This window comes from Vipera ursinii (genome assembly GCF_947247035.1).
Source record: "Vipera ursinii genome assembly, chromosome: 7".
In the NCBI taxonomy this organism is placed as follows: domain Eukaryota; kingdom Metazoa; phylum Chordata; class Lepidosauria; order Squamata; family Viperidae; genus Vipera; species Vipera ursinii.
This window is the reverse complement of record NC_139521.1, coordinates 13,835,636-13,862,267: the sequence shown is the minus strand read 5'-3', so window position 1 is coordinate 13,862,267 and position 26,632 is coordinate 13,835,636. Positions and strand designations below refer to the sequence as shown.

The window sequence follows — 26,632 nt, the reverse complement described above, 5'->3', positions numbered from 1 at the left end:
AGGATGGTTACTTAGATTGAAATAGGCTATCTTCAAACACCAGGGAAGGGGATGGAGGAGGAGAGACGGATCTGGATCGCATCTTCATTTACAACTGAAAAGGAAGAAGCAATAACAATAAAACCAAGGAGAGTTCCCTTTCCCACCGAAGGGCCTGACACCTAAGTAAATGATGGGAGCCTGACCAAATGGATGAGGGGAGGGGGCTGAAATGGGAATGCTTTATATAGGATTGAAATGTAACTTCGTTAGATTCCGTCTTGTATTGCCACAATCGATTCCATCCTAGTAAACATTTTCCTTTTAGACTAAACTTGCATCCAAGAGTTCTTATTTCCTAAGATGTGGATTGAGGTGGGTCCTGACAGCTAGTGCTTTTTTGAAAAAAAAAACAGATTGAATGAGCGCATGTTTTAAAACCATGCCTAATTAGAGTCTCCCTCTGGTCATAAAAAATGGAAACTATTTCCTTCAGTTCAATAATTGCACAGCAATAATTTTTTCAGCCTTGAATTCATCATTACACGTTTAAGTGAAGGGGGAAAAACTAGTTACAAGTAATTATTTTAAAATAATTTTTGCAGCTATGAAACAGAGACTTGAAGCACACTCTGAATAGTTTTAAGTACGATATTGTTTTACAACTTCATAAAATCTTTATCTTTTGCATGTGTCAAGGCTGCTAACATTGAATGTTCTTGCTTTGACAATCGGAACCATGACAGCATCTTTATTTTGAACTCCATCATTTCAGAAACAAAAATTATTTCAATAATTTGTAATAGCAGAAATGAAATAGATATTAATAATTAACTGGGTTTTTAAAATTAAAACAGACTGCTGTAATTCATAAAAGAAATGCAGCAGAATGGCAAAAATACAATTTTCCTATGCATTTTGGAAATTTACTGAATTGTTATTTTTGTAATCACAATAAAAATGCATGAACTTTAGAAGTGTTTCACACAACCACTCCTCTTTTGATCATTTCACAATTGAATTATGAGAATGTGTTCCACATGGGAATGCCCTTGAAGATGATACAGAAACTATGGATGGTCAAGAATACAGTAGCAGGAGCAATGATAAATAAAACCCTAGTAAGATCACACCTGGAATACTGCAGCCAATTTTGGTCAACATATCACAAAAAAAGATGTTGAGAGAGAAGAGCAACTAAGATGATCAAAGGCCTGGAGACTAAAACATATGAAGAATAGCTGCAGGACTTGGGTTTGGCTAGTCTAAAGAAAAAAAAAATAAATAGTGGTGACACAACAGCAATATTCCAGTAATTGAGGGGCTGCCACAAAGAAGAGGGAGTCAAATTATTCTCCAAAGCACCAGAGGGCAGGACAAGAAACAATGGTTGGAAACTGAACAAAGAGGGAGCAACCTAGAATTAAGGAGAAACTTCCTGACAGTGAGGACAATTAACCAGTGGAACAGCTTACCTTCGGAAATCGTGGGTGCTCCATCACTGGAGGTTTTTAAGAAGAGGCTAGACAGACACTTGTATAGGTTTTCTTGCTTAAGCAGGGGGCTGGACTAGAAGACCTCCAAGGTCCCTTCCAGCTCTATTCTATAATATAATATGCATGCATGTCTCTCCACTGTTTCATAAACTGTACTGATACCAAGCAGCTTCTGGATATGATTCTGGTTATCATTTATAAATCCCTATGTAGCACTGGTTCTATCTACTTGAAAAATTGTTTAAGTTATATATTTCTGCCTGTTTGATGAGGTCAGGTAGAATGGACACGTTCTCAGTCCTCTTGATCAAACAATGTTATCTTACAGGACCCAGGAAGCATTTCTTCTTGGTGATGGATCCTAACCTTTGGAATGAGATTCCCCACCGCTCCCCCAGAGATCTTTATCGCTCCTACTTTGATTTTTTTTAGGCTCTTTCTTGTATCATTTGTTTCAACGTGAAACAGGAGAAAGGGATAATAATCAGGGTTGATTATTTGAATAATAATCACTTCGCTACCCTTATCGCGTCCGCAGATAATCGCCCAGCCGCCCTGTTTAGGGTGACTCTCTCCCTCCTTAATCAAGAGGTGAGGGAGGAACCCTTGCAGGGTCGTGCCGAGGAGTTTAACCAACATCTGTCGGACAAAATCGCTCGGATTCGGACCGGTCTGGACTCTGACTGGGCAGAGTCTGACGATCAGGACATGGGCGGTCTTGTCGATATTACCTGGGAGGAGTTTGATTCTGTCACTCCGGAGGAAGTGGACAGGATTATGGGGAGGCTGAGCTCCACCACATGTTTATTGGACCCGTGCCCTTCCTGGCTGGTTTATGCAGCCCGGGAGAGGACACGCAGCTGGTTCCAGGCAGTTATATCAGCTTCTTTGAGTGAGGGTAGCTTCCCTGCCATCTTGAAAGAGGCGGTGGTGAGGCCTCTCCTCAAGAAGCCTGCCTTGGACCCAGCTGTATTGAATAACTTCCGTCCTGTCTCCAACCTTTGCTTCCTTGCGAAGGTTGTTGAGAGTGTGGTGGCGCATCAGCTCCCTCTGGTCCTGGATGAAGCGGATTATCTAGACCCGTACCAATCGGGTTTCAGGCCCGGGTACAGCACGGAGACGGCATTGGTCGCGCTGGTGAATGATCTCTGGAGGGCTCGGGACAGGGGACATTCCTCTGTTCTAGTCCTATTAGACCTCTCAGCGGCTTTCGATACCATCGACCATGGTATCCTGCTGCGGCATCTCAGGGGATTGGGAGTGGGAGGCACGGTCTTACAGTGGTTCTCCTCCTATCTCCAGGGACGTTCGCAGTCGGTGTTGACAGGAGGGCAGAGGTCGACCGCGAGGTCTCTCGTTTGCGGAGTTCCTCAGGGGTCGATCCTCTCGCCTCTCCTGTTCAACATCTACATGAAACCGCGGGGTGAGATCATTTGTGGCTTTGGAGTTGGGTATCATCAGTACGCTGATGATACCCAGCTTTTTCTTTCGACCCCAAACCACCCCAGTGATGCCCTCAACGTGATGTCCCGTTGCCTGGAGGCGGTTCGGGTCTGGATGGGGAGGAACAGACTTCAACTCAACCCCGACAAGACTGAGTATCTTTACATACCTTCATCCTGGGTCTATTCAGATATTCCATCTCTTTCTATGGGGGGTGAATTATTACCTCCCGTAGATAGGGCTCGCAACTTGGGAGTCCTCCTAGATTCACGGCTCACTTTGGAAGATCACATGGTGGCTGTGACTAGGGGGGCTTTCACCCAGGTTTGCCTGGTGCACCAGTTGCGGCCCTATCTAAGCCGGGATGATTTATGCACGGTCACTCACGCGCTCGTGACCTCTCGTCTAGACTACTGCAACGCTCTCTACATGGGGCTTCCCTTGAGGACCACCCGGAGGCTCCAACTGGTACAGAATGCAGCCGCGAGAGTTGTGTTGGGAGTTTCCCGATACTCCCATGTCACACCTCTGCTCCCTGAGCTGCACTGGTTACCAGTTGTCTTCCGGGTGAGATTCAAGGTACTAGTAATGGTGTTTAAAGCCCTACATGGCATGGGTCCGGAGTACCTTAGGGAACACCTGCTGCCGGCATCAACTTCCCTCCGCCCTGTGCGTTTCCACAGAGAGGGCCTCCTCAGGGTGCCACCGGTCAGAGAATGTAGATTGGTGGCCCCCAGGGGGAGATCTTTCTCTGTGGGTGCCCCGGAACTATGGAACCAGTTACCGGTTGAGCTCCGGACAGCGCCCGATCTTCGCTCCTTTCGCCGTGATCTGAAAACATACTTGTTCGAACAAGCCGGCCTGGCCTGAGGGGGGATTGGTGGGGTTTTTACTATCATTTTATTGGGGTTTTTATTATGTATCAACTGTTTTTATGGGCATGTATTTAATTACCTTTTAACTTTTGTAACTCTGTGTTTTATTCTTGCCCTGTACACCGCCCTGAGTCCTTCGGGAGAAGGGCGGTATAGAAATATTAATAAATTAAATTAAATTAAATTAAATAATCCTCTCCATCACATCTTTGATCTTTGCACCTGAGAGACAACATAGTTCAGGGGTCCCCAACAGGTACCATGGACCAGTACCAGGCTGCGGCATGCCAACAACCGCTCCACACAAACAAGCAAAGCCCCATCTGTGGGATGCAGGCAGCATACAAAATCACGCACTCTCCGATCTGTGGAAAAACCTCTCTCCACGGAACTGGTCCGCGGTGCCCAAAAGGTTGCGGACCTCTGCCATAGATTCTCTGGTCTATAAATTACTGGTTCTGTTCTTCTGAGAACTGAGTTGCCAATCACCACCACACAACTTTTTACTGTGGGAACTCAGCGGACTTGTCTTCTTGGTGACAATCTGAGTTACTTTTCTTCCTGTCACTGGAGCATTTGATGAAGACTCTTCTCCAGATGTCTGCATGTTTTCTTCCATGGGGAGGATATGAAATCAATTGTTCAGCTCCAGGGGAAGGCAGGGACAGTCCCGCAGGAACAGTCTTCTCAGGCTTTGTCCTCTGAGCAACCCACTGCCATTGCTCTTCCTCTGGGGCTTCATTTTTCCTGGCAGTTGTTTCTTCCTTGATGTGTTCAGTCTGAATACGGACTACTGTCTTTTCCGGAAAATTCTCATTTTTACAGATGAGTCTCAGAATGCCTAAGCTTGCTCTAGATTCTCTTTCTCTTCCAGCAACCCAATCAGTTTGCAAATTTGAGTCCTCCTTGTGCAAGAATATAAACAAAGCATGCACATTGTGGGTTGCCATGGTGCTAGCCTCTTGCTCCATGGAAGTGTTACTTTTCAGGCCTGTGCAGGTAGAAATATATAGATAACTACCCTCTTTATATTCTTAGCCTGAGCCACTGAACAGGTCCCACAGCTCCCAATATATCCAAGGCAAATAGAGTCTTTTGCTCGCTCTCTTGTGGCTAATGTTGAAATAATGCTTAAATACACAAAGCGAAAGCAAGTCAGGTTTTCTTCTTAACCAATCTTATCACATCTTCTAACCCCCTCAAAAAACAATTTATAAATCCACAAAGAAGTAGAATAATTGAGGGGGGAGAGGAAATCACAAAGCAAAAAAAAATGCTCAGTCATAAATTTGCAGTTAATGTACAAAAAGTAATAGAAAAAAAAGTAAATCTAAGTTTCTTTTGTTCTGTCATTCCTCCCTTCTCACCATTTTCTTTACAAAATCCCCCAGAATGATTCAGAGCAACAAAAGGGAAAAGTAGGCTGCAAGTAAAAAAATAAATAAACAAAAATCTCCCTTTCTAACTAACCAACTGATTTCTAACTATCTAAAAGTGACATAGCAGGCAATTTTTATTGTCCGCGTTTGTTTAAAGAAATGGCTGTTTTTTTCCCCACTCAAAAAATACCTGGAAACTTTCTTCAAACTTCCTGTCCCAGAATGTGGATACTTACATCATGTACTGATCAGGACTTTCTTGAGAAAATGAAAATGAAAAAAAAATCTTTCATTGTGCACATGAAAGATTTGCAAAATTATCCAGCAAGAAAGGAGTAATTAAATAGAATCTAGAAGTATTAAAATTCAAAGAATCCTCAAAAATAAAGTACCCAGTAACACAAATGCATTTTGGCAAGAATTTGCTCTCTGAGTTTGCATTTAGCTTCCGAACGTTTCGTTACCAGGCTAGGTAACATCAGCAGCGAGACTTTGGTAGACTTTGATCTTTTTCTATTCCTCTTTAGTTTATATATGTGTATGCTGATGTGGCAATTGGTCGCGCAACTGGCCATTCATTTGGCATAATAATTAACTGGTGATGTACTGGTCAGTCCCATTGTTGATTGGCTATTTGAGTTGTCCAGTTTCTTACATGTTCATATGCTGGATCTAAATTAATATGCTTGTTAATTGCCCCTTTTGTAGAATACCAGGCTTCAATAAATTCACACGTGTGTTGAGTGTTGGCATGGCTGATGATTTTCATTCCATCCCAATCGAACTGGTGTTGTTCATTGCCAATGTGGCTTGAGATCAGGGATTTTTGGTCATGCCATTTGACTGCTGGTTGATGTTCATGAATTCTTGTTAATCGTTGTCCTGTTTGTCCAAGAAAGAACCGGAGGGCTCGGGACAGGGGATATTCCTCTGTCCTAGTCCTATTAGACCTCTCGGCGGCTTTCGATACCATCGACCATGGTATCTTGCTGCGGCGTCTCAGGGGATTGGGAGTGGGAGGCACGGTTCTTCGGTGGTTCTCCTCCTATCTCCTGGGACGTTCGCAGTCGGTGTTGGCAGGGGGGCAGAGATCGACCCCGAGGTCTCTCGTTTGTGGAGTTCCTCAGGGGTCGGTTCTCTCGCCTCTCCTGTTCAACATCTACATGAAACCGCTGGGTGAGATCATTCGTGGTTTTGGAGTTGGGTATCATCAATATGCCGATGATACCCAACTTTTCTTTTCGACCCCAAACCACCCCAGTGATGCCCTCGCTGTGATGTCCCGTTGCCTGGAGGCGGTTCGGGTCTGGATGGGGAGGAACAGACTTCAGCTCAACCCTGACAAGACTGAGTGGCTGTGCATTCCGGCATCCCGGGACATTCAAAATGTTCCATCTCTTTCTATGGGGGGTGAGCTCTTACCCCCCGTGGATAGGGCTCGCAACTTGGGAGTCCTCCTAGATTCACGGCTTACCCTAGAAGATCATGTAGTGGCCGTGACTAGGGGGGCTTTTGCCCAGGTTCGCCTGGTGCGCCAGTTGCGGCCCTATCTGGACCGGGATGCCCTGTGCACGGTCACTCATGCGCTCGTGACCTCTCGCCTTGACTACTGTAATGCTCTCTACATGGGGCTTCCCTTGAAGACCACTCGGAGGCTCCAACTGGTACAGAATGCGGCCGCGAGAGTTGTCTTGGGAGTTTCCCGGTACTCCCATGTTACACCTTTGCTCCGCGAGCTGCATTGGTTACCAGTTGTCTTCCGGGTGAGGTTCAAGGTCTTAGTTATGATCTTTAAGTCCCTACATGGCATGGGTCCGGGGTACCTCGGGGACCACCTGCTGCCGGCTTCAACTCCCCTCCGCCCTGTGCGTTCCCACAGAGAGGGCCTCCTCAGGGTGCCTCCGGTCAGGGAATGCCGACTGGCGGCCCCCAGGGGGAGAGCCTTCTCTGTGGGTGCCCCGGCTTTGTGGAACCAACTGCCGGTGGAGCTCCGGACGGCATCGGACCTCCGAACTTTCCGTCGTGGTCTGAAGACCCATTTGTTTGAATTGGCCGGTCTGGCCTGATGGGGGAGTTGGGTTTTAAATTGTCATTTTAGATTGTATTATTGTTTTTTAATTGGGCACTGATTTAATCTTTGTTTTAACTTTTGTATAGTATTGTATTTTTATTTATATGCCCTGTGAACCGCCCTGAGTCCCCAGGGAGAAGGGCGGTATATAAATTAAATAAAACATAAAACATAAAACATAAACATAATTGTTGCAATTGATTTTGTATGTTCTGTTGCTGTTGCAAATGTATTGCAACATGCCAAATTTGAACCAATTAAGTGTTATACACAAAGCATTCTGCAACATTTACATGGCACTAAATATTAAGAGCAGAGCTTTTTTAAAAAAAATTCCCTTGCTACTGTCAAATGGTTATCCAAATGTTTACAGCCCAGTTCCTGTAACTCTACATACTGTAGATTATTTATTATTGGAATTTGATTTTCCAACTGTATCTTTATTGAAACTTCATTACCACTTTTGTTTGACCATAATAGTCTACTAAAGCACCTAGGTAACAGGCAAGATTTTTTTTAAAAAATCATCCTTGCTTTCCTGTCTGTGCTTCTTAGTAACAGAGTTTTCCTTTAAATTTCTATACATGATCTAAGCAAGAGAAATGCAGAACTTAGTACCTTGAAATGTGCTGTTAGCCCCACTAGGTAGAGCAGAATCAATTCCACAGGAAGTTGTAAGAAATCATAATTACTTTTATTAAGATTGATTATAATATTAAAATCTTGCAGCTCTGTGTTGTGCCACCTTATCCTTTTTCTTATAGTTCAGTGAATTATAGAATATTTTTATACTCCAGTTCCAAATTGTATTGGACATTCTGGACTTAATTGTTTTACCCCATTGTTGCTTTGGCATTGGAGCTTGAATTTGTCCACCAGCATCACCTTTAGTACTCTCTATATGTGCATATATTGCTCCTGACAGGCATCAAACACTTATCATGCTTTCCATTTTCTACACCCTATGCATTGTTCAGAATATGCTAAAGCAGAATAGGAACACTGACTGCGATATTTTGCAGAACTGACTCCTGAAGACATATTGATTCTCTAGGAGACCAGGACAAGATTCCTGAAATGAAGTGATACCTGAAGACCACTGAAGAAAGAAAGTGTGCAACAACAACGCCTTTTTCCAATGTAATACAACAAAGATTTTTTTAAAAATAATTAAATAGTCCCGCCAATCCAAGAGAGATTGCCCAGGCAATATAGTTATTGCCCTACCTTAACACTACATGGGAAGAATTATAGAAATAGCTATATTTATATTGGGGGTAGACTTTACAAGAGACAGAGTTTTACTTGCCAATAATTAACCTGATACTGCTTGATCAGGCACATCTAAATCACATCTCAGCTTTACTGTTTTATCGTCATTTCCAAATGAATTGCAGGAAGACAGGAGTGTGGACAATCAGCTGAAATAGTTATAAATGTCATAGGTCAGGGGTGTCAAACTGGCGGCCCGCAGGTTGGATAGGTCATATGCAGGCCACCCCAGCTCCGCAAAGGCAAAAAAGTCAGGATATGTCACAATATGTAATGTGATGCGATCAACTTTGACACCCGTGTCTTAGGCAAATACTATTTGACTTAAATTGCTCGGGGGGAAAAAGCTTTTCTCATTATTTATATTCAAACACAAGGAAAAACTCTTAAGAAAGTCTTTGAACATATTAAAGGTATCAGATCATTTCCTGTGAACTTGCAAACCCTTTCAACATTGAAAAGAAGAGATTAGTAAGATCTATAACCTAAGGAGATTAACTGAATATTTATCAACTCTGTGTTTCAACACACTTATTAGCAGCTAGTTCATAAAGTCAAGATCTACCATACAGTACTCAAATTCTCCTAAAACCAGGGCTTTTTTTTCCTTATAGAATGCTCAGAATGGAGTTCCGGCACCTTTTTTGGATGGAACCTTGTAGGGTAGGCAAGGCAGGTTGTATGACATGTGTGAGTTCCGGCACCTTTTTCTTTTACAAAAAAATCACTTCCTAAAACAATAAAATTTTAAATCCACATTGATACAAAAATGCATGGTGATTTATTTTAAATTCTACCTTTATGTTTAATTTCAATATTAATTTTGCATGATAAAATGCAGAATATGAAAACTCAGCACTGAAAGACATGAACTGAAATCAATGCAAATATTTACAATAAAAAGCCTCTCCAAAAAAGTAAAACTGGATCTCACTTATTATTTTAATGGAACAAAATGTAGAAGCCAACTACAAGAAATACATTCCATTGCTTAGAAGTGATACAGGAGATGTCTATCCCTATTGTTTCTATTGTTTTCTATTGTTTGTTTTTCTATTGGTAGATCTTAATGGCTACACCAGGCATGTCAAACTTCCGGCCCATGGGCCGGATGCGTCACGCCAAAACCGCACCCACCTCATTGCCGGCAATGGGGAAAAAGTCTCAATATGTCGTGCATCACGTGACATCGTGAGTTTGACATGCCTGGGCTACACACATTCATGATAATAATATGCCACCATATTATAAAAAAGATGTTGACATTCTGGAAAGAGTGCAGAAAAGAGCAACAAATGTGATTAGGGGGCTGGAAGGTAAAACATATGAACTGTTGCAGGAATTGGGTATGGCTAGTCTAGTGAAAAGAAGACTGGGGTAACATGATAGTAGTGTTCCAATATTTGAGGGGCCGCCACAAAGAAGAACGGGTCAAGTTAATCTCCAAAGCACCTAAGGGCAGGAGAAGAAGCAATGGCTGGAAACTAATCAAAGAGAGAAGCAACCTAGAACCAAGAAGAAATTTCCTAACAGTGAGACCAATTAATTAAAGGAACTGCTTAACTTGTGGGTGCTCACATCACTGGAGGCTTTTAAGAAGAGATTATACAGCCACTTGTCTGGGATGGTAGTCTCCTGCTTGAACACTTATTATTTATTTATTTATTTATTTATTTATTTATTTATTTATTTATTTATTTATTTATTTAAACTTATATACTGCCCTATTCCCGTAGGACTCAGGGCGGTTTACAGGGCAATTAAAATCATACCATACAAAAGTTAAAAAATTTAAAACAGTTGATTAAAACAGTTAATTAAATTTAGAGCCCAAAATTTAAAAAGTTAAAACATTAAAACCCGATTAAAACCCCTCAGTCTAGGCCCAACAGCTCAAAGAGCCACGTTTTCAGGTCCCGGCGGAATGAGCGGAGGTCGGAGGCAGTCCTAAGTTCCATCGGAAGTTGGTTCCAGAGGGCAGGCGCACCCACCGAGAAGGCCCTCTCTCTGGGAGTCACCCGCCGGCAATCCTTCACCGGCGGTACCCTAAGAAGGTCCTCCCTGTGGGAGCACACAGGACGATGGGAAGTTGATGCCAGCAGCAGGTGTTCCCTCAGATAATCTGGACCCAAGCCACCCAAAACACTTGATCACTTCCAACTCTTGATCACTTCCACCAACTCTGTTATTCTGTTATTCTATTATTCTGTTATTCATCATATTCAATGAGAAAATGTTTTCTACTCATGGAATTTTGTTTATTTCCTTTATTAACAGTGTAGCATATAACCTTGATTATTTTCAGATTATTTTTATAACATTTTTGCTGTTGTAAAAAGACCCATCAAAAAAATATCATCCCGACTGTTCATGTTCTTGGTTACAAGAAATAACTTACTATACTCTTGAGAGTTTGTACTCAGTGAAATATATTCTGCATTCAGTGAAGTCTATGTTAACCTCAATGAAATAACCTCTGTGTTTTAGATACAGTATAAACTATGATCTTATTTAAAATGCAGTGGATTTAAGGAAAAGGTCCTGAATGTCTCCATCACAGTGTGCAAGAAATTTATATTTGTATCTTGGGGACAATTAAGCTCACTGAAATGAATAGAAGTTAAACCAGTCAGGATGATAAAAAAACTGTGAAACAGTACTATGCTAGTTGCTTCTTCTGGCTGTAATAATGAGCTATTTCAGACACCGATTTAGTTTCAAGTAACTTTTACTTAAATATGCACCATAGCCATATTCCAGGATAATTTGTCGTGCTAATATGTAGATTACCTATTTTGTCAGGAATCTGAACCACAATGAATATATTGCCTTACTACATAATATTACATAAAAGGAACAGAATTAAAATTAGGTCATATAGAGTCATCCAAAATGTGTCCAAATCTAGCTGCTAGGCAAATGTATGATTCTTGATACTTTAAATTCTGTCTAGTACTAAAATTGGAAGACATCAGGCAGTGCTTCTGGGACAACAATCCCTGAAAATGTAAGACAGAATTTTATAATACAATGGCTAGTAATTGTTACACAAAATTGTTACACAAAACCCAGAGGCATAGTTCTTGCACCTTCTCAATAAAAATTAGCATCTTCCACAATACATGAAGGTTCAGAAGGTGCAAGAGAAAGAAAATCAGAATCTAATGACCTGGTAAGGTAAAGGTAAAGGTAAAGGTTCTTGTAAGTGGGCTGTAGGAACCATGGTTTTTGAGGATAGCTAGAAGTCAAGCAGCTGAGAGTCAAGGGATTCCCACTAAGCTCACAGTTGTGATGTAGACTACATGGCCATAAAGCTCGGCCAAGCCCATTTCTTAATAACCTTTGGAATGACCATTTATAGTGGTCATATTAAGAACCTTTGGAACAGCAAGTTTTATGGCATTCACTAGGTAGGTTTTCTTCGATCCTTAGCAAAAGAAGTTGTATGTACAAGTTCGAGGACTTACAAAAATTCTTCTGGAAGGGTAATAAACAGCAAAAGGGTGATTAGAGAGATATTCTTAGAAAGAATAGGCATAGAGGCATAATGATATTTCAATAAATATTATTAAAGTGTAAAATTGCATTGCACAATATTCTGTGTTTTTGATCTTGTTTCCATAAGTAGCAAAGTATTAGAAACTTATGTTTATTTCTTCCTGTATTACTAAAATATTTTCAAATTACGGTTCCAAATCAATTGAAAGAGTTCAAATAAAGGCAAGTGGAACTACCGGTTGAAAGGAGGGGAGCCCCTCTAGGAATGAGTAAAGAGACATGAGTTTATTCTGGAGGAGGAAACATCTGAGGTCAAATCCTTATGTCTATACCTATTTCCTAAGGGAAAGCAGAGAGTCTGGCACGGTTTTTGTAATATAAGTAAACAACAATAAAATTCTATTCACAAGTGGTTCTGATTGCTTGCGTCTGTCACTAAGATGTGTTTTCATTTGGTTTCTTAAATCTCCCTATGTATATTCTACCAGGATATCAAGTAAGATGTTGATGCCAGCCCAACTTAATTTTAAATCCCGATGACTATATGCAGGATTTTCTTGGCAAGAATACGGAAATGATTTAGCACTCCTTTACTTGGGAATATTATTTTCAATTTCTTATTCTACAGAACAGTCCTGAAATTTTCTTGTTGCTTCTAATTCAAGTACTAATGTGAACTTAGATGTGACAAAGTAGAAACTGGGACAGTGGGAAATAATAGAAATAACTACTTTCCTATCTCATTCTTACTACACTGATTCATCCTGGATCAAAACGCAAGACGAAAAGCAATGGATGGAAACTAACCAAAGAGAGAAGCAACTTAGAACTAAGGAGAAATTTCCTAATGGTGAGAGCAATCAACCAATGGAATAGCTTGTCTTCAGAAGTTGTGTGTGCTCCATCAATGGAGGCATTCAAAAAGGACTGAATAATCATTTATCTGAAATGGTATAGAGTCTCTTTCAGGGGATTGGAGTAGAACAGGGCTTTTCAACCAGTGGTACAGGTACCACCTGTGGTACATTGGCACCTGGCAGGTGGTACGCGACCATCCTAGAAAAGTAGTGGGGGAGGGGAATGAGCTGAACCGCACAAGCCTAAGGAGAGATGGCTGGAGCTGCAGGGCTGTCAGGGATTGGCGGAAGCGCCAGGATCAGTGCTTCTTTGGGGCTGTCAGGGCTCAGTGGAAGCGGCAGGATCAGCACCAGGCTCCAGCTGGAGCTCGGCGCTGATCCTGGCGCTTCTGAGCCGAGGAAGAAGCACCGATCAACTGGAATGTTGCAGCATCTCCAGGGTCTTGTGATTTACATTCAGATGCTTGGCAACTGATTCATATTTATGACGGTCACAGTGTCCCAGGGTCATGTGAAGTGACCAAAACCTGCTACAACCACCCAGCAGAGGCGAGAAAATAAAAACCAAACATCCCCCCACCCCACCCCCACTGCCAATCCTCAACAGAAATTCTCACAACTGAAAGGACAGGAGGAAGAGCGCCGCCGGGCGGGCAGGTGTCTTGCTCAGCTGTAGCTTGGGGGGCACTTTTTTCAGTGCCATTGTAACTTCAATCAGTCACTAAGGAAACTGTTGTAAATCGAGGACTACCTGTACTTCATCACTTTTTTCCTTTTTTGGGGGGGAATCATCAAGTTTTTGACACCTTGCTAGGTGACTGGTGGAACTTGGATCTTGCCATATCCTAAAAGTGATACAATGGGTGAAAAGGTTGAAAAGCCCTGGACTAGAAGACCTCCAAGAGCCCTTCCAACTCTATTCTATGTTCAGTATCAACAAAGGTTCAAAATTTTCTGACACATGTGATGCAGATCTGCTATGTTATTTTTTTTAAAAAAAAACATACTATATGAAGCTGTTTTTCCAAAGATTGTATAGTACCTCTCTAAAACATGCCTTCGGTAAAGTCACATGAAGTCATAGTCATTCAACTAACTGCAGAGCAGTACATAGTCAACAGATAAATATATTCCAAGATGCTTCTGTACAGCAAGAGTGAAAGCAAAAGAAAATGTTGTGGTCACACCCTATATTTAGCTGACTATGCCTCTCAAACAAGTAGTTTTTAAAAACCTGGTAAAGAATAAATTATAATTCAGAGGTACAGTATATTGATTACCTTTTCCTGACAATTAAGCATAATTTGAAAAGTATTAAGAGTTTTGATTCTTCCTAACATACATATTTTTTCCATCACTCCAAAACATGTTCTCACATATCTACCAGTAAAATATTTGTTCTTGTTGTTAGTTGCAAAGTCATGTCTGACCCATCGCAACTCCATGGACAACGTTCCTTCAGGCCTTCCTGTCCTCTACCATCTTCTGGAATCCATTTAAGCTCACGCCTACTGCTTCAGTGACTCCATCCAGCCACCTCATTCTCTGTCGTCCCCTTCTTCTCTTGCCCTCCATCTTTCCCAGCATTAGACTCTTCTCTAGTGAGTCCTTCCTTCTCATTAAGTGGCCAAAGTATTTGAGTTTTAGCTTCAGGATCTGGCCTTCTAAAGAACAGTCAGGGTTGGTCTCCTCTAGGACTGACCGGTTTGATCGCCTTGCAGTCCAAGGGACTCGCAGGAGTCTTCTCCAGCACCATAGTTCAAAGGCTTCAATTCTTTGGCACTCGGCCTTTCTTATGGTCCAACTTTCACAGCCATGCATTGTAAGTAAAGTAAAATATATAACAGATTATATTGTACAATGATTGTCTTAGTATTCTTTGAATTAAATAGAATTAGAATGTTCCACTGATCAATTTATCATACAGCATAGTTTTCTTAGCTAAGATGCATGATGCACCTTCTTCTAAATGACAAAACTGTAATTCTTTTGTCATAATTTACTATGTCTTATGGGAAAATACAGTAGCACTGCTGGCCCCTTTAGTTAGTAAGCTGAAAAAGCCTAGTGTGCTCCTTTAATTTTCAAAATACATTATATTTAAGAATCAATGAGGAAGCCAAATTATGTTAGCTACTGGATAATGAAGATCATTAATTTCAGCTTGCAAAATATACCAACCATTAAGCAACTGTTCATCCTAAAGGTTTATTAGTGCAATAGTAAAATTACATCCATTAACAGGGATGTTACTCTGCATCAACTGAATTCCTGGCCTCCCATATAAATCAGAAGATACAAACCTGTTCCAACTTCATTATTCAAAATGACTAGCACGCATGTGCGGGGAAACCTTTACCTTTATAAATATAAGCCTTTATAAACAAATAAATGAAGGAATGTAGTACATGATCTACAGCTTAAGTCAAAAATTAAAGATGAAAATGTTCTCTCCTACCCAGAGAGATATACAGATAGTCCTTGACCAACATTGAGCCAAAAATTTCCCTTGCTAAGTGAGACAACTGTTACGTTTTGCCCCATTTTATGACTTTTCTTGCCACAATTGGTAAATGAATTACTGCAGAGTAATTAAACTCAACTAGTTTCCCCTTTGGCTTTGCTTGTCAGAATGTCGTGAAAGGTGGTCACTGCAGCTGTCATAAATATGAATCATCTGAATTTTGATCATGTGAACATGAGGATGCTTACAACAGTCACAAGTGTGAAAAACAATCAGAAGTCGTGTTTTTCAATGCCGTTGTAACTTTGGTCATTAAATGTACCACTGAATGACCATTAAATGGTCGAGGATTTCCTGTAATAGGACCAAGAGAAGTACAGTGACATATAGACACTGATAAAAGTCAACACCAGCCACCAATGCTATTTATACACCATGACTGGGCTTGAAAGTTGACTTCTGTAGGATCCTCTGTAACTGAATCTCTTGATAAAGCCAGTGGTGGGATTCAGCCAGTTCGCACCTGTTCAGCAGAACCGGTAGCTAATTTTTCGTTGCCCAGGCCCAGACTGGACTTCCGGAAATGGCATCCACACAGAGAACCGGTTGTTCACATATTTAAATCCCACCACTAAATAAAGCCTTAGGTGTTCACTCTAGCATGTTCAAATCTCCCATTTCTTTCTTTTCTTTTTAAAAGCATTAAGACTACCAAAATCTCTGAATTTCATATGTGCTTTTAAAGGAAGCCAAATGAAAAAAAGTGCTCTAGTTTAACATTATTTGAATGACGGGTCGACTAGCTCCGTCAGTCATCATAAATGGCAGCCTCTGTTTTGTAGCGACTCTGCTTTATTGCATGGATCAAGATCTGGGCTTACTGTAAAACCTGAGATGAATGTGAATATAGACTACATAAATGTTGCATGCACAATCCTGTGTGGAATGCAGGTGGAAGTTAGTGCAAGAATTTTTTTTTCATATCATGGACCCTATCACGAACAATTATTCATGAAAAAGGCCCTTTCCATGCAAATTACTCAACTCTAAAAAAGATGATTCTGGCAACTTGAATTATTTTCATGATAATATTATTTTCATGACAATATTTGATGCACAAAGCTGCTTTCCTTAATTCAATATCTGTTTGAGTACATTTCCCATTCTGTATTTCCCATTATCAGGCTTTCTAAATCTAATATTACCAGTCAAGCAAACAAAGAATAAATAATATACTTTCAATTCATATATTAAATTTAAAACAGAAAAGAAAAAAGATAATTCTTAGGAATCTTAAGTATTGAAGCCATATTACATTTGAAGTTGTAATATATTTCATATGGGGGGGAAACCCCATACTCTGCTGCTACTACCCATTGCAAAGCTATTTATAGTGGCTGTTGTTTATTAGGCACAGATGGCAAAAGTCAATTCCAATAAGAGTAAAGACATAAGACAAACTAATGATGTACAGCCATATCCACTAAATAACCTATGGCAACTTTAAGGAAGATTATGGATTTACATAAAGATAGTACAGGGTAAGATAAAACAGTTATCTGCTTTACCTGAGCTTACAAGGCCAATTTACAGAACAGCATAATAATAATATCTCTTCTCTGTTGATCAGTTTAGAAACAGCACAACTGATGAATAAACTGGGAATTTTAGATTACATGTCAAAAGCACAAAGCGTTTGAAAAACTCTGCCAGGAAAAGCTGAGTTTTAGTATTTCACAAGTCTATATCTGCTTGGCAGGCATTGATGGAAAGAGGGCATTCTCCTCCGATTTGTTTTGTTTCTGAAGAGAAGAAAAGAATCTATAGTAGAGCTACCGTGCCAGAAAACAGCAGGCTTGGTTACCTCTGCTGTTCATTTTGTCATTTCCAACCATAGAATCAAAAGAGTCGTCAATAACGCTAAACGAATTTTTGATCTTATGGTTCCTTTTAGAATATACATGATTTCTTTAGCCTGTAGGCAACTACAGGAAAGTGACACAACTGAGAAAGTTAGCAGCTAGTACAACTTTAGTTCAGAGGAGAAAAAAAAACTAAGAATGATTACTTTAAAGACTACTACAAGAATATAATAAACTGTGACTCGAATTTTTAAAAAATGGATCTGTCATTCACTAAGCCAGGGGTGTCAAACTCAATTTCATTGAGGGCCGCATCAGCATAGCGGTTGCCCTCAGGGGGCCGGGTGGGTATGGCCAGGGTGGGCGTGGCCTACTGGGTAGGTGTGGCTAGAGTGCGTATCGCCTACTGGGTGGGCGTGGCCAGCTCTACATCGTTCACATCAAGGGTGCCTATGGGAGCCTAGGCAGGAGTGGGACAGATCTGAGGGTCTCTGGCAGGAGGAGGGTCTCTGGGCCAGGGCCAAGGCAGTGGGGGCCATTCCCTCACTGTTTCCAGGATGGCTTCGCAGGCCACATGGAACCACTTTGCAGGCCGGATCCGGCCCCCGGGCCTTGTGTTTGACATGTCTGCACTAAGCGGTCAAATATTGTGGCATTTTACAATGTGCATGTTACAATTTCCATGTTACAACAACAGCAAATATTGCCCTGGGATCTACAAAAGAGATAGTGGAGCAGTGCATGTTTTAAAATCCCTGCTCAAAACTCAAAGAGAATCTTCTTCCATCAGAGGCCATTTGGAATCATAAAAGAAAACCTTTTGGAATCTACATTGGAAAAGATAACTGATGAGGGGATATTAAAAAAAACAAAACACCTCCATTAGCCTAGAAAACATTCTAGAGTGGAAAAAAAGTAACACTCTGAGTTGCTTAGGGTAGCAGCTTAACAAAAACATTTTCCTTTTATTCAGTGTTGTCCAGAAAAACACAGTTTTACTCAGGGCTTTTTTTTGTCATAGAATGCCCAGAACGGAGTTCCGGCACCTTTTTTGGATGGAACCTTGTAGGCGGGTTGTATGACATGTGTGAGTTCTGGCACCTTTTTTTTTACAAAAAAGCACTGGTTTTACTTGTCTACAAATATGGAAGAATTTTCTAAAAATCCCAGATTTTAAATCCATTATCTTCTCTCCCTCCAAGCCGGCATCCTCTAGTTCAAGCCTCATAAATCTAAAGCAGCAGAAAGAATGGAATGTCCATTGATCAGGCGGTTAATTATATTTTATTGTATAGTAAACATTTATAGTTGTATATTTCTGCTGATTATTTTATTGCTATCTCATAGTATTACTTCTCTGTCATTTATCATGACAATGGTATTTTATTTGTTGACTTGATTAACATACTGGAAGGGAAATCATAAAAGTCAATGAAATTTTGTGTTTCTAGCAGTGTCTCCTTAGAGAAGATTTCTTTAAACTTAAAACCACTCTTACAATAATGCCATACTTCTTCAGTTTTGCTTAACAATTGGCAATAGAAGTTTCATATAAAACAAAGTTTGGTCTTTTTGGCCAACATAAATATTGGGTTTGTGGGAGTGGAGAGTCATGGGAAAAGTGATAAAACATTTCCACATGCTATTAAGCTTCATAGTTAGCATAGTTAGCAAGAGAAGGATTCCCAAAACAACTGTGAAAAAAGTGTGTGTGTGGAGGGGGGGCTTTAAGAAACCCATGTGAACATGGTTGGTATCAACATTACATGATCTGTCTTTTTCAAACTTTCTATCACTTACCTACAACAACAAATAGGAACTCACTAAGTTTATAAATCAAAAGGTAAACAATATCTGATTAAGACTATGGACATGAGATGAGCAGTTAGAAGACATTGTTAAAATAGGGGGTACTTGTAATAATCATGTTAACCATAAAGGACGATCTGTATATTTTTTTTTGTTTTGTTTTGTCTGCAAGTGGGTTGTAAATTGTTCCTCAAGCATGATTTAAGCATATGAAAGACTCTATTAGAATATGGCTTATTGTTAAAAAAAAAATAAGTTGGAAAGAAAAAACGGTTTGATGAGCAGGACACTAAAAAAAAAAGTTCAGAACTAATTGTCCAGGCAGTCTCCAAGAATGAAATATAATTGAATGAAAGTAAAAAAAAAGAAGTTACATGGGATTTTTACTCTAAAGCAGCCATATATGCCTAAGTATCTGAAGATGAAGCATTTAACCCTTTCAATTAGAGATTTTTGTCCATCTGAAATTTCATTGGATGGTTTTCTATTCAAACATATGTGTGGCATGCATGACGATTAAGAGCGAAGCATTCAGGGAGGACAATTTTAAGCAGACAAGTTACTATCAAGTGAAATGGTTACAATAAATAGTTCTACTTTTCTACCGTTAATTGGATTATAATTTTGTATGCTTTCTATGAGTTTGCATACATTATATTAAGTCATACTGGCAGTTGGTGGGTTCAGACATGTGAAGTCGAAAATAAACATTGGGATTTATAAACTATGATTTATGGATTACTATGGGGCACAAATTCAGTCAACAGTACTTATTCATGAACAAGCAATTTGGCATACTATCACTAACTATGATGGTATTACTAAGTGGTGATACCTGGAGGGAAGAAAGACGCCCTTTGCAGCTGACATAGTTGAATATTAAAATCTCGTTTCCAACTCTAGGGGCCGGTGCTCATCTCCGTTTCAAAGCCGAAGAGCCAGCACTTGTCCGAGGACGTCTCCGTGGTCATGTGGCTGGCATGACTAGACGCCAAAGGCGCACGGAACGCTGTTACCTTCCCACCGTAGTGGTCCCTATTTTTCTACTAATCTAATCAAATCATTATTAATCATGTGTGAAGCTTAGATTTGCTTTGTTTTATTCCCCAAAAACTCCATATTGTTTATCATGTCCATATTTACAAATGATGAAAGAAATGTCTGTATACATGCTGTGCTTAAACAGAAATCTCATTTGCTTTTGTGAAAGATGCAGGATTCTAAGAAAAAAAGAATGTTGCAGCTTTTTCATAACATTCTTCAGCTCTTGAGAAAGCTGGGGGTCTTCCAAGCTTTGCAAGTGTCAAAGGAGACCCTGAGGGACAATCAGGTACACAAAGCAAAAAATCCCGATAACCACGGTTACCGAACAAGCAAAAGGATGACTTTGCACAATGCCTCAACATATGTCCCATAATGTTTTAGCTTTAAAGTAGGGGTCTGCAACCTTGACAACTTTAAGACTTGTGGACTTCAGCTCCCAGAATTCCTCAGCCAGCTATGGGACCTGAGGTCCACAAGTAAAGTTGTCAAGGTTGCAGACCCCTGCCTTAAAGAGATGCCTTGCTCCATCTTTTCTCAAGAAAGCAACACTCCTTAGAAGTTTGTGCAACCCTACAAAATATATTCTTTAAATCCTATATTTTCCTCTATTTCTCTGTAAGACAAGTTTTATGATGGAGCATTAAATCACTTCCATACAAGTGAAAACAAGCATCAAAATGGGTTTTACACAATATTCTTTGGAATGAACTTGTTTTAGTGGAGATAATATTAATTATTCACATAGGAAACCCAATGCCAATCTAATAAGTACACCAGGAGAAGTTACAACGCATCTTAAATAAGTTAAGGTTATGAATAATTATTACTGAACTGCTCTCAATTCTGTTCTATTGTGTTCTAAATCACTTTTGGAAAGCCGAGTCAATGAGCCAGAAGTCGGGGTCATTATGTGATACATAAATCAATCTTGTCAGTTAACTCCTGAGTAAAGCCTTTAAATACTGCTTTTCACATTAGAAGTACTCCTCAAAGGCTTTCCCTTTATTTTACAAAAAGCATGCTTGAAATGCAACTTACCACTATGTAAGAAAACCTAAATAATCACTGCACTTGAATAAAGTTAAACTGCATATGCAGGATACAACAGGAAAAATAACAGCTATTAGAAGCAGAGTTTAAATCATTTCAAAATAATCCTTTTACGTTACTGCAGTCTCCCCAAGAAATTTTACACTGCTAAAGTCATTATGTGCAACCAAAAAGGGCCAAGGGTTGAAGCAGAACAGAACACACCTGCAAGCCACAAAGTGGTAGAAAGGCTGAATTAGTCACACTGACATCACTATTTCTTATTGTTCCAGAGCTCAATCATATTTTCCTATTTAATCTTTTTTTAAAATACAAGATTTGCAATAAATCCAGATTAGAATAAGACTCTTACTTTTTTTCTGATGTGCGCTCAATGACTTTAACAGCTGCATGATAATGAGAAATTAAACAAGTATAATTGATTATTTTCCATCCATCTGAAAATTTCAAAGTATACCTGTTGAATTTGTATGGGCCAAACTGTAGTGACAATAGGTGCCCACCACTGGACGATCAAAACACAAAGGTTAGGGACAGATCATTAAAGAGGAAACCTAGTCACTTAGAATTGACACCAACTTGATAGCACATAATCAAACAATCAATTTGTTATAGGTTAATATAATAATAAAATACTCTGGTACATTTGTTTTACAACTGATAGATTGGAGCTTTTATCAGAAGATTTTAATATGATTAGAGTAAATGTTTACCCATTTATTAATGCATTTCCAAGACAGTTATTCTAACTGTACTGAATGACTGTGTCACAGAAGGTTATAAAAATATTTATAGAATATTATATTAGCCATTCCAAACCACATTTGTGCCCCACTGACATTAGCTGGGTTTAATTTCAAGTAAAAAAAGTATAGTGAGTACCACAGCTTTAATAGTTTTAATTTCAATTAAATAATTTAAGCAGGTAAAGGAATTATTTAACAAAAGTTGGAAGAAGTCTCCTCCAGTGCTTTTTAAAAAAAATTAAAACATCAAATATATCCAAGATTATCTATTATAAGGATATTAGCAATCATCATAGAACAAATATGATTTCACACGGTTAGAAGCAAAACAGCCTAGCACTTGGATGAATACATAATTCTCATGACATAATGCAAAAAAACCCACCCTAAAGTATATATATATATATGTGTGTGTGTGTGTGTGTGTGTGTGTGTGTGTGTGTGTGTTTATATATATGTTTATATATATATATAGTGAAACATCAGTTTCATTCTAATTCTCCACTATAACATCCAACAATTGTAAATTAGACAGTGTTTGATTTCAGACTTTACACTCGTTCACAACTAAAACTTTTGAATAGGATTAGCTCACCATTTATATGCTATTAAAAGTCTACATACACATCAATCTTTCTTTGGCCAATGGCTCTTGGTCTTCCATAGATTAACATCAGCTCAGAATAAACAGCATGGAAAGCATGTAACTTCAAAGATACAAAGTATCTTAACTGAGTTTTCATATTATGTTTACTCACTATGTTCACCTTTGGTTGTTGCCCAGACATTGATAAAACTATTGAAGGAATTTGCTATCTTAACCATATCATTTCTTTTCATGAATAAGAATGCTTAGTGCCAAGGTATTAGCATCTTAAGAAGTACAAGCAATTATTTTTGAATTATCTGTAAGAACATGGTAGATCAGTGTTTACCAATTTATGAACAATTTTTTTAAGAGAGTGTGATGGATTAAAATCCTATTTTGATACTTTTGTCTGGATAGAAATAAGGGCAAACTACCACAAAGTTTGTGATGACTGAGGTAACAACCAATGCACTCCAATATCACTCAAACAGGAAATTACATGACAGACTAAGTTACAAAATCCATTTGAACATCTTTTAAAAAAATAGATAAAGGAAAATACTGATAATAAACAACAGTCTACTAATTTGGTTCTCAGAAGCAACAACAACAACAACATTATTGATTAGCCCTTGGGCCATATCAAAGCGCAAATTGCAAGCAGATCTCAGAAGCAGTTTCCAACAAATTCACTGTCTCCTGGTAGCAAGCAGAAAATCAAAGTGACAGTCCTAGAAATTAATGAGTAAAGGACACGCTCTGTAGCAGATCAGGTTTCCAATTAATATTTCACATTCTGCAACTAAACAGCTAAAAAATGGCTAGAAGAATTATTTCTACAAAATGTGCACTATCTTCCATGACTATAAACTTGAGATGCCATGCTGTTGCCTAGGTTTATCCTCATCACATGAACCAAGCAGATCCCCTTTTCTCATATTTTCTTTCATCGAATAACATCTTCCATTATTTTTGTAGCTACCAGGATTCGTCAAAAGCCAACACAAACTTCTGTCAGTTGAACTTTCCCCAAAACAAAGATTCTGCAATGATGCTGTCTTGAGCTCCGGACATCCTATGGAGCAGAAACCAAAGTACTGACTGGAGGATTCAGAAACATCAAATGCAAAACCAGGAGAGTCCAGTATGGAGATGTTCAAGAAATGTGATAAAAAGTCTCTTAAGAAAATATTAGTGTCTCAAGGACAGAAATTATCAGCAGAGTGCACTAGGATATGGAATGTGTACATCTTCAAGCTATTCAGTGAAAAAGTACATTAATCATTTTTGTGAATGCATCATTATTCAGAGTAAATATAAATAATACAAGTAACAAACTTCTTCTCCAAGTACATCTTTGTAAAAACTATAAATACAATTATAGGGCTTTGGACAGGTACTTTTAAAAGAGAAAAAATAGAAACATCAATTCTTTCCCAAAAACTATTTTCTAAACAACACAGGGCGTACAATTCAGTCAGAATAAAGTGTTACTACAATAAATATTATCTTCTTCCTAGGATGTATTCAGTCTGAGGCTACATCCAATGCAAACATCTATGGGCATAAATTTCAATGAATTAATTCCAATTAAACATGTATAGCTCAAGCTGCACAAGTTAAATTATGGCTTCGATATAAACCTCCAAGCAAGAATTTCAATGGTTCAAAAACCATTAATTTAATTCCAGTTTTAATCTAGTATAAAGAAAAAGGGAAAAACACTTTCTCTTTTCAGTAGCTGCATTATTCCAAACACTTCAAAAATATACAATAGAAAATGCATGCTTATGATGCTCTCCAATTCACAACAGTTTTATATCCCCTCTGAATTCTGTCATTCATTGAGAAGCATTTTACACACTGACTGGACTTCCTGGCTTTCACCCTTCTAAACAGGCCAAATAAGATATGGGAAAGAAAAGATACACTGACTCCTCAGCATGAGCTGTAACCCTGTTGCATGCATGCATGGTGCAGCTTTCAATTCGACTTACTTTTTTCCATGAGGCTGAACACTACAACCCACATTTAAACACATAGTCCTGTGGCAGTAGAAAACTTGTTGGTTACCAATTACATACACACACACACACACACACACACACACACACACACACGTGTGTGTGTGTGTGTGTGTGTGTGTGTGTGTTAAGTATTTGTCAAGGCTTTTTGAATCTCAGATAAAGGGTATGACTGACTGATGAGAACATAAAGAGTTCGAAATGATCATCTCAGCCTCCCAAATTCTTTATTAGCAATTTGAATAATTTACACACACACACACACACACACACACACACACACATATATATATATATATATACATATATATACACATACCACACACACCATGATGGGATATGACAAACAGACAGACTCAAAAAGCTTAACTCATTTCCATCGAAAGGGATTAAAGTATTCTTCTACCCACTCTTCCTAGACCAGGGGTATAGGCAACCTTGGCTCTTTTATAACTTGTGGATTTCAACTCCCAGAATTCCCTGAGTCAGCATGGCTGGTTCAGGAATTCTGGGTGTTGAAGACCGCATGTCACAAAAGAGCCAAGTTTCCCTACCCCTGTCCTAGACCAATAAAGGGGGAAAAAAAACCTTCTTTTCCACCCTGAAAATCGAACAAATGGCCTTTTTTTTTTTTGCTTGGTGGTCACGTTTTTTGCAGCATGGAGATGCCGAATACTCTTTTTTCATCCCCACACCCCATCCCAACACTTTGCAGAAAGACAATCTCACCAAAGCGCATAGGTTAATCTTTGCAGCATGGTTTCCATTCCCTGGACCTCAGCAATGCATATACGTGGCTTTTATTACACAAGCATGCAAAGAGATGGGCAATCTACTTTCTTTCCTCTCTCTCCCCTTTCCTCCCTGCTGTTCAACACATCACCATCAATCAAGGGTTTTATTCATTCAGGGACACCGAACTGCTCCCAAAGTAGCATTGTCTCTTTTCATTCCCCTTTTTTCTTTAACGGTTCCATTAAGCCACAGGATCATGTCCGCCTTCTTGATACATTACCGAAAGATTGGGGGAGGGGGGGAGAGAGAGAGAATGATGCACTTTTGAACTCAGGGCGAGGTAAAACAAATATAAAAGAAGAACAACTTTTGGCTCCCTCCTCCTTTTTCTTTTTTTTTTTAATACTCCCAAACCCTGCTTGCCTCCCCAATGGAGAAAAAAAAAGTTGGTTGCTGCATAGGGCGCCTGAGGACTAATTTTACTCCTAAAATAAACTCAAGTCTGCAACGCTTCATTGACAAAAGGTGTGTGTGTGTGTGTGTGTGTGTGTGTGGGTGGGTGGGTGGGTGGGGGGAACCCTGCTAGATTCATAAAGGAAAGAGGGAGGCCAAGCCGGAAAACTTCCCCGCGGAAAGATAACGGCGCCGGCAGCCCGGATCCAGGTAAGCAGCCTTGGGGAGGGGGGGAGATCGGGGGTGGGGGGTGGGGGGCGCCGGAGGGCAAAAGCAGAAGGCGAGAGCAATCCAGGAACAGCCGGAGGGCGAGCTCAGCTCCCACTTACGTCTCGGAATTTGTTCCACTGCCCAACCTCCTTGTCGTACTGGGAGATAGTCGTCAGCCACTGCTTATCGTCCAGGAAATTCCCGCTGTCTGACCTGGCTCCGGCTGCTGCCGCCGCCGTCGCCGCTGCGGCTATCGATGCCGATGCCGCCGCCGCGGCTTGATTGCACCAAGCGGCTGCCCACACGCACGCCAAAGCGGCTACCTTGAACATCTGGGGGGGGGTGGGGGTGGGCAGAGAGAAACGAAAGAGGCTGGTTATCAAAAGGAAGAAAAAAAGGCGAGTTGGGGGCAGGCGAGGGGGTGGGAAGGCGGCTGCTAGTAAATAAATAAATAAATAAATAAATAAATAAATAAATAAATAAATAAATAAATAAATAAATCTTTATTGTCAATGTACAACATGTGTACATTGAGATTAGCTGAGCCTCCCCCCGTGCTCTCTCCCCGCAACACACAGTGACAACAAACCCTCCATCCCACCACACTATGTCAACCAACTACACCACACACCGGCCTCCCGAGTCAATTCTGCATAAGATTATGTCCCATTGAAAAGCCTAACAGCCCGCGGGTAAAAGCTATTTTTCAGCCTGTTGGTACGGCTGGCTATATTCCTTATATCTCCTACCGGAAAAAGCGAAGCCAACGGGGGGGG

At 40.0% G+C, this 26,632-nt stretch overlaps 1 protein-coding gene across 4 annotated transcripts in view; it reads right to left on the bottom strand.

Moving 5' to 3' along the window:
* SPOCK3 (SPARC (osteonectin), cwcv and kazal like domains proteoglycan 3) overlaps positions 1 to 26,240 on the bottom strand; it is a 137,397-nt gene extending 111,157 nt beyond the window's left edge. For 3 of the 4 annotated variants that reach the window (XM_083367262.1, XM_083367263.1, XM_083367264.1), the window contains exon 1: positions 25,976 to 26,240. In XM_083367262.1, coding sequence (XP_083223388.1) covers positions 25,976 to 26,188 — 213 coding nt within the window. In that variant the 5' untranslated portion in view covers positions 26,189 to 26,240. The remainder of the gene's footprint in view (positions 1 to 25,975) is intronic. The other variant, XM_083367265.1, reaches the window with a different exon arrangement.
* Positions 26,241 to 26,632: the final 392 nt, after the last annotated feature.